This window comes from Gambusia affinis, linkage group LG19 (genome assembly GCF_019740435.1).
Source record: "Gambusia affinis linkage group LG19, SWU_Gaff_1.0, whole genome shotgun sequence".
NCBI lineage: Eukaryota > Metazoa > Chordata > Actinopteri > Cyprinodontiformes > Poeciliidae > Gambusia > Gambusia affinis.
Window position 1 is genome coordinate 11,846,351 of NC_057886.1, and position 7,593 is coordinate 11,853,943.

The 7,593-nt window shown below is 39.2% G+C and overlaps 1 protein-coding gene across 2 annotated transcripts; it reads left to right on the forward strand.

The window, feature by feature from the left end:
- Positions 1 to 59: 59 nt before the first annotated feature.
- Positions 60 to 6,798, forward strand: slc5a11 (solute carrier family 5 member 11). Of its 2 annotated transcripts, none has more exons than XM_044101226.1 (16): positions 60 to 170; positions 538 to 687; positions 2,156 to 2,227; positions 2,385 to 2,489; positions 2,582 to 2,641; positions 2,708 to 2,812; positions 2,914 to 3,019; positions 3,153 to 3,233; positions 3,314 to 3,519; positions 4,464 to 4,599; positions 4,677 to 4,784; positions 4,873 to 5,023; positions 5,809 to 5,977; positions 6,059 to 6,274; positions 6,371 to 6,488; positions 6,566 to 6,798. In XM_044101226.1, the coding sequence occupies exons 2-16, from the start codon at positions 538 to 540 to the stop codon at positions 6,796 to 6,798; spliced, it is 2,016 nt and encodes a 671-aa protein (XP_043957161.1). In that variant the 5' UTR covers positions 60 to 170. The 2 variants fall into 2 exon arrangements, with proteins under 2 accessions (XP_043957161.1, XP_043957162.1); XM_044101227.1 differs by having other exon boundaries at positions 6,152 to 6,274.
- Positions 6,799 to 7,593: the final 795 nt, after the last annotated feature.

A 7,593-nucleotide genomic window follows, 5' to 3' on the forward strand; every position in this document is an offset into this window, starting at 1 on the left:
CTTGTTGTGCATGTTGGGAAAGTGGAGTTTGAACCTTATGATGTGTAGAAGACGATTCAAGACAAAAGCCAGAGTACAAGGATTGTCTGTGGGATTTTGCTGACATGCTGTATTGTTTGGATGCAAGGCAGACCCACGGTATGAGACTCAAGAGGGAAAATTACTAAAAGGTGAGTTTATCTAACATTGCAAAGTTTGACACACTGTAGTTTAAAGACCGTTTTGTAGCTTTTACTGCAGTAACTACTTACCTACTTACATTAAAGGTTTAAGCTGATTCTTCATTTTATGGTACAAATCTGCAAGAAGTGTCAGAAAATGAGAAGGCTGAGATGACTGCCTTTACCCGTGGAAGGTTTATAAATATTGAATGTCAAATCATGCTGCCAGGGAAGAAATAAATAAAGCAAGTGCCTTCATACAGAAGACTGCAGAATACTGTAATACTTCAGATGGTTTGAGAAGTGTAATGAAAATCCTCTGAGTAAACTTTCTTCTCTGTTCTTAGTATGAAACAATCTTTGTTGCATTTTCCAGATGACCTTCAAACAAGCAACTGGTGAAAGAGCACCGACAACCATCATGCCCCCAACCCAGAAGCCCTCCTTTGGTAGTAGCACCCTGGTCACCGTGGATATTGTGGTCCTGGTTGTCTACTTCCTGCTGATTCTGGCTGTGGGTTTCTGGGTAAGAAGCCTGTCTTTATTGTTCCCCTCTTTGCTATTGGTCATATGAAAACGGTTAAGATACTAGGCTTTGTTTTGAGACAGGAACATACTGAACCAGGCTAGTTTTATCAGTTGTTTACCCTTTTTCCAAGCCTTGTGCAGCCTTTGTCATCCCACGTTTACCAGTCTTCTAACTGTTTTATTCACGAATGTCACAAATAGAAAAAGCAACTCAAACAGGTGTGAAACAGAAAATTATGTGTTGCTTATAGGTTTACATACATGACTAAGGATGCATGAATAACTTTCTATCTTGTAGTGTAGAAAATATGGTCATGTATGAAAAAGGTGCAAAGTTCAGTGAAAAAAAATATAATATTTTAATTACAATCTGTTAATGTATATTAAAAATTCAGAAGAGATGTGCAAGTTGTTAAATATGTAATTACATATGGTTTATAATAAAATAATGTATTTCAGTTATTAAAGCCCTTATTATCAGGGATAGAGTTTTTTAATTATATTTGATTATATTGCATTTAAAAGTCACATGTTGTCATTATTCTTATGAAATATTATTGTTATTCTTTCATTGTGACTTGTGGTATATGAATATATTTTCATTCAAGACTTTTATGATTTTAAAACATAACATGTTTTTAATTGACTAAATTTCACATTAATTAAATTCTGCCATTCAAAAATTATGGACATAATTCTGAATGCCTTTTTTATCCAGTTTTATTTTATCATAAGATATATGTAGTTAATTAGCGATTGATGATAAATGTATTCATCACATTTTGTGCTTGTGAATATAGAAATGCAGATTTTACATTTTAAGCTGTCTTTATAAATGTATAAATGTATAAAATAAAACAATGGTAAAACAATCTTCAAAAAGGTTTCTATAAATAAAATACATCAGATCTGGCATGTGGTACAAGCCAGATGTACCACATGAAAAGATGCTTATAAGTTGTTGTTTTTTTTTAAAGAAATATTTTATAATATTGGAAGTAATTTTTCAGAATTATGTCAGACTACAAGATAGAACCAGGAGCTGTTCCACCAAACAACTTTAGCTAAACATAAAGGGAAACAAAACTGGTATGATGTTCAAGAGCAAACTGGACACCTGTTTGTCCAGATGTCCAGTTTGCTCCTGAACACAAAACAATTTTCTCTGTTTACTCTAAATCAGTGGTCCCCAACCACCGGGCCGCGGACCGGTACCGGTCCGTGGACCAATTTCAAGAACTAATAAAATATATCCGTTCTATGTATTGAGTCTGGAGGAGCGAAAATCGTACACCGGATGCCGAGGGCTGAGTCTTGCGCCAGCTCACAAACGCGCACTCGTTCGACGATCCTCACAACGCGCATGCACCGGTCCGCGGAAATTTAAAGGCTTTGGACTGATTTTCTAATTAAAACTTTTGGGAAGAAGACTGCTCTAAATAATCAACTTTCTTTTATTTTGTTAGTCCATGTGGAGAACGAAGCGCAGCACAGTGGATGGATACTTCTTAGCTGGCAAGAGTATGACATGGTGGCCCGTAAGTAAAACGCCATCAAATCTTTGGAAGAAAAAAAAAAGATGGACTGATTTTCTAATTAAAACTTTTGAAGAAGAGCTGTTTCCTCTTAAAAAAAAAAAAAAAAAAAAAAATAGGTCAAGTTGATCTTAATCCCAATTTCCTCAACTATATTTAGGTTGGTGCCTCACTGTTTGCCAGTAACATTGGCAGTGGACATTTCATCGGTCTGGCCGGGTCAGGAGCTGCAGCAGGAATTGGGGCGATAGCTTACGAATGGAATGTAAGACAAAATATTTAATGTAAAAGAGAAAGTCTGAAGAATTTTAAAAGTTAATGTCTTTGAATTTGTTAAAAAAAAAAAAAAAAAAACAGGGAATATTTATGGTGTTGCTGCTCGGATGGCTCTTCCTGCCCATTTACATTTCTTCTGGGGTGAGTTTCCTGCACAGGAATGCATTCATGGTGTGAGAGCAGCTCCCAACACTCTCTCCTCTCCAGGTAACAACCATGCCAGAATACTTGCAGAAGCGCTTCGGTGGAAGAAGAACGCAGTTATTTATAGCCGTCCTGTCCCTGTTTATTTACATCTTTACAAAAATATCGGTATGGCAAAAATACAACCAGGATTTATGTGCCTGGGTGGAAAATTGCATAAATCTACATGTATGAGCTCAAATTGTTTAGTGTTGTTTTGCTGTGGTCAGGTGGACATGTATGCAGGTGCTGTGTTCATCCAGCTTGCTTTGAAATGGAATATCTACCTGGCCGTGGTGCTGCTGCTCGCGGTGACTGCCCTGTACACCGTAGCAGGTAACTTTTCTCCCTCCATCACATAAATTGTGCAAAATATATTGTGTATTTGCATGTAGGAGTCCCATGCGTTGCATCTTTTGTTTTCCATTGGCTGTTGAAAGTGCCTAACGAGCCATGTGTTGTGTTCTAGGCGGTCTTGCTGCAGTCATCTACACTGACGCAGCTCAAACTGCAATCATGCTGGCCGGAGCTCTCACCCTCATGGGCTTTAGTAAGTCAGATGCTACTGATTTTGTCACTTCCCACTACTTAATTTTACACGCCTATTTTTGTTGCTGTCTCCACTCCGAGGTTTTGTTGAGGTCGGAGGTTGGAATGCGCTGATGGAGGGATATTTCACCGCCATTCCCTCGGTCCGTGTCCCCAACTCGACCTGTGGCATCCCTCGAGATGACGCCTTTCATATATTCAGAGACCCGGTGAACTCTGACCTGCCCTGGCCTGGTGTCATCATCGGCATGTCCGTCCCCTCCATGTGGTATTGGTGTTCTGATCAGGTACTGCAATACGTTTATTTTTTAACTAATCCAGTCGCATACAAAAACATTTATATGCCTTGAGCCTTTTCATATATACCGTACATATAACCATGATGCAAACTCTTGTCTACTTGTAATGTATTTTATCATTTTATCTGACACACCAACGCCAAGTATCATAATTGATATCATAAATGATGCCGTTTTCAAAATCTGCAATTGTAGGCTATTTAGTCTTCCTAATCAAAAACTGTATTGCTTCAATTACAACTGCAGGTCTTTGGGTTGTGTTTCTACCATCTTTGTACATCCAGAGAGTGAAAATGTTGTCTCTAAAAATGATCTCAGATTCGTGGAGAATCTCATTAAGTCTTGCTACGTGCTGACTTTAGCTCTGAGCTTTGACACATGAATATGCTGTCAATTGAAAGCGTATTTATGTGTATTTAAGCAAATGATCTCAAGTACACAAAGCTGAATATTGAATGCATTTGCTTTATCAGTGAAATAAATGTTTCCGTTGTAGTTTTTGTTTTTGAGTAAAGCAGAGTTGTCTTCTAAAAAGAAGCAAACTTAAAGCATGGTAAAGCACAAAATTATATTTAAGAATCAGGATTTCTAAAATAAACATTTTATGATTTTAAAAAAACATGGATGTTTTTCATTTTTGAAAGACTAAACAAAAACATCTATTTATTTATGTGCTAAAATTTTCTCCCGGATTTAGCTTGTTGACATATTTTTCTGCTAAAAATTTTCCACTTCACAGTATTAGTGACCTAAGAGAAAAATGCACAAGCAGTTCAACTGATTATTTACTGACTTATCAGTTAAGTGACAACATTAAGTTATAGGATTACTGTTCCCATTCCGATTTATGCAAAATAGATTCTTCCAATGAAGATCTCAGTTATTCATTCACCAAAGCCAGGAAGCTCAGAGTCTCTCTTGGTTCCCTGCAGGTGATTGTGCAGCGCTCTCTGGCTGCAAAGACTTTGACCCACGCTAAGGGGGGGTCTCTTCTGGCTGCATACCTGAAAGTTCTGCCTTTCTTTGCCATCATGCTCCCTGGGTTGATCAGCAGGATCCTCTACACAGGTACAGATTGGGCTGTTAGGGGATCAGTGAGAGTATTTCCCTTTTTTATTGTGTTCACTGTATAATATTGTGTCTAGATGAAGTGGCGTGTGCAGACCCTGACCTGTGTAAACAGATTTGTGGGAACTCAGTGGGCTGTTCAGACATTGCATATGCCAAACTGGTTATGGAGCTTCTCCCTGCAGGTGAGATGCTGCTTCTGCCTATTACTCTCCCTTTTCTCCATCTTCCTTTCACACAGACAGTTCCCTACTTGCCACTCTTCCTTCTCAGGACTGCGAGGACTCATGATGGCGGTGATGATTGCTGCTCTCATGTCGTCTCTGACCTCCATCTTCAACAGCTCCAGTACCATTTTCACCATGGATTTATGGAAGAGCTTCAGATCTCGTGCTTCTGAATGGGAGCTCATGATTGTGGGGAGGTATGACTCACTGTAGCATCCAAGCAAATAACAGAAACTCAACTTATGAAAAGATTTTATTTTATAAAGAAATACAGCTTGATATATGGTCATTTTGTCCATCTAACTCTCTATACACCAAAGTATTAATTCCCCTGGATCACTTGATATAGGGCATAATTGTAAAGTTAGAAGAAGATAAGACACTTTTTCAAAAAAAAATTTCACTGATGAAAATCTGAAAAGTGTGGTCGATTTTACTCTATTAACCCTAAAACAATCTGAGGCCATCATTGCCTTCTGAAGTCTTGTAACTATTCAAAAAACCTGCTGTAGAATTAGGAATATAGGATAAGACTTCAAAATTAATATTAAAACACTCTTTCCATCCAACATAACCGAGTTTGATTTGTTGTATACCCACAGAAAACCTGCAGCTGTAATTGGAGCAATATGCGACTCTACAAAGTGTTGACACTGTCATACAAATATGCATTATATTCTTCAGTTTTCTGTTTCTGAAAAATGTCAAATTCATTTGTTTTCCTTTCACTTCACAATTATGCATTACACTTTTGTCTAAAAATTCTATAAAATCCGTACATATTTGATATTGTGACGTAATGAAGTTCAAATGGTACTTTTAATAAGCACTACACTTCCAAAGTCATGACTTTTCCAAATGTTTTCACCATAATCCTTAAAACATAACCCCCAAAAACGCTGCAACTTAAAACCATGCATATCAGTTCAGCAGACAGCTAATTTGCTTATTTATGGCATTAAACTACATGTTGACCCTTCAGGGTGTTTGTGCTTGTCCTGGTGGCGGTGTCAGTGCTCTGGATTCCTGTCGTCCAGGCCAGTCAGGGTGGCCAGCTCTTCATCTACATCCAGTCCATCAGTACCTACCTGCAGCCCCCTGTAAGCATCATCTTCCTCTTGGGCTGCTTCTGGAAGAGGACTAATGAGCAAGTGAGGAGCTTTATCATCAGACTGCATTTAAAAATGTGCTCTTTTGTTCCAATTTGCTTATGGATTTGTGTTGTCATGCAGGGCGCCTTCTGGGGTCTCGTTATTGGTCTCACAGTGGGCTGCATACGCATGTTGTTGGACTTCATCTACCCTGCACCACTGTGCTTTGAACAGGACGACAGACCCGGCGTGCTGAAATACGTCCATTACCTCTACTTCTCCATGCTGCTGTCCTTCATCACCCTGGCTGTGGTGGTTGTAATCAGCCTGGCTACTGAGGAGCCCAGTCCAGAACAGGTGAATTACCGATAGCACCACTAGGTGTCAATAACGTGCTAAGAGACAGACAGTCTCCAGCCGTGACATGTTCTTACTGCTTTGCTTTATCAACAGATAAGTCGTCTCACTTGGTTCACAAGGTTTGATCCGGTGAAGCCAAAAGAGCAAGAGATCCCAGAGGAACACAGACGGACAGAAAGCAGAAATGGACAAGCCGTCGATCAAAGGAGAGGTTTGTCTCTACTGCACATCTCACAACTTCTACTCCCAAACCGCCTAGTTAACGCTATTTTTCACTGACCTCTGCAGACTCAGCTTTGTCTGTGTCCAGTCCTCCCAGTCAGTCCAGGTTCATGTCTGCCATCTACTGGTTGTGTGGGATGGAAAGACGAAGTGAAACGGACAGCAACACTGGGGCTCCGCCTGCGCCTGAGCAGATCATCTGTACTCTGGATGAAAAGCCAAGTCTACGGCACCTTGTCAATGCCAACCTCATCATTTGCCTCTCGGTGACAGTCTTCATCATCGGTTACTGGGCTTGAAGGGAAGAACTCCAAACTTTATGAAAGTTTTCCTATCCCCTCACTCCGTTTCACGAAGCAACCACAAACTTCAGTGAATTTTATTGGATCCTTATGGGATAGACAAATATGAATGAAAACATTTTACAGCATGGCCTGCATTTCTAGTCGGCTCCTTCCCTTACTTTGACACCCCTAAATTAAAACCGATTGCCTCTAGAAGTTAGCCAATTAGTAAACAGGCCGGTGTGTGATTTAATCTCCGTATGAATCTGTTCAGTGAATAACTCAGAGCTTTGTTAGGGAACAAACAGGATCATAAACAGCAAGAAAGGAGGCGTGGCCTAAAGTTGTGGAGAAGTTTAAAGCAGGGTTTGATTAGCTTTGAACCATGGAGAAGTTTAATCTTTTACATGACAATAAAGAGTATGGCACAACCAACACCCACCATGGGAATACACAGCAGTGGGAACATAATACTGTGGAAATCCTTTCTTTTCCAGCAATGACAGATGAGCTTTCGAAATACAGTTGGAAAAAATCTTTGTGATATTTTACATATTATAAAAATGTAAGTTTCTAGTTGTGATTGATAGTTTACTAATTTTCTTCCTATTTCATAATCATTTTACTCTGTGCTGGTCAATGGTAAATAAACTTCATTTATAAAGCCCTGTTCGCATTCAAACACATATATTCACAAACAGGTAAGCAGTTTAGCACACAATCTGGGGTTAAATGATAGAGGAGAAAACTGGAATCAAGCCCACAACTTTAAGACTGTAACACAACTATTTTATCCATTTAGCTGCAGTC

Bases quoted from the DNA above. Each gene is read 5' to 3' on its own strand.
- slc5a11 (XM_044101226.1), top strand. From the start codon at position 538: ATGACCTTCAAACAAGCAACTGGTGAAAGAGCACCGACAACCATCATG. The intron at 2,490-2,581 runs GTAAGACAAAAT...AAAAAAAAACAG, and splicing joins CGATAGCTTACGAATGGAAT to GGAATATTTATGGTGTTGCT. The intron at 3,020-3,152 runs GTAACTTTTCTC...GTTGTGTTCTAG, and splicing joins TGCCCTGTACACCGTAGCAG to GCGGTCTTGCTGCAGTCATC.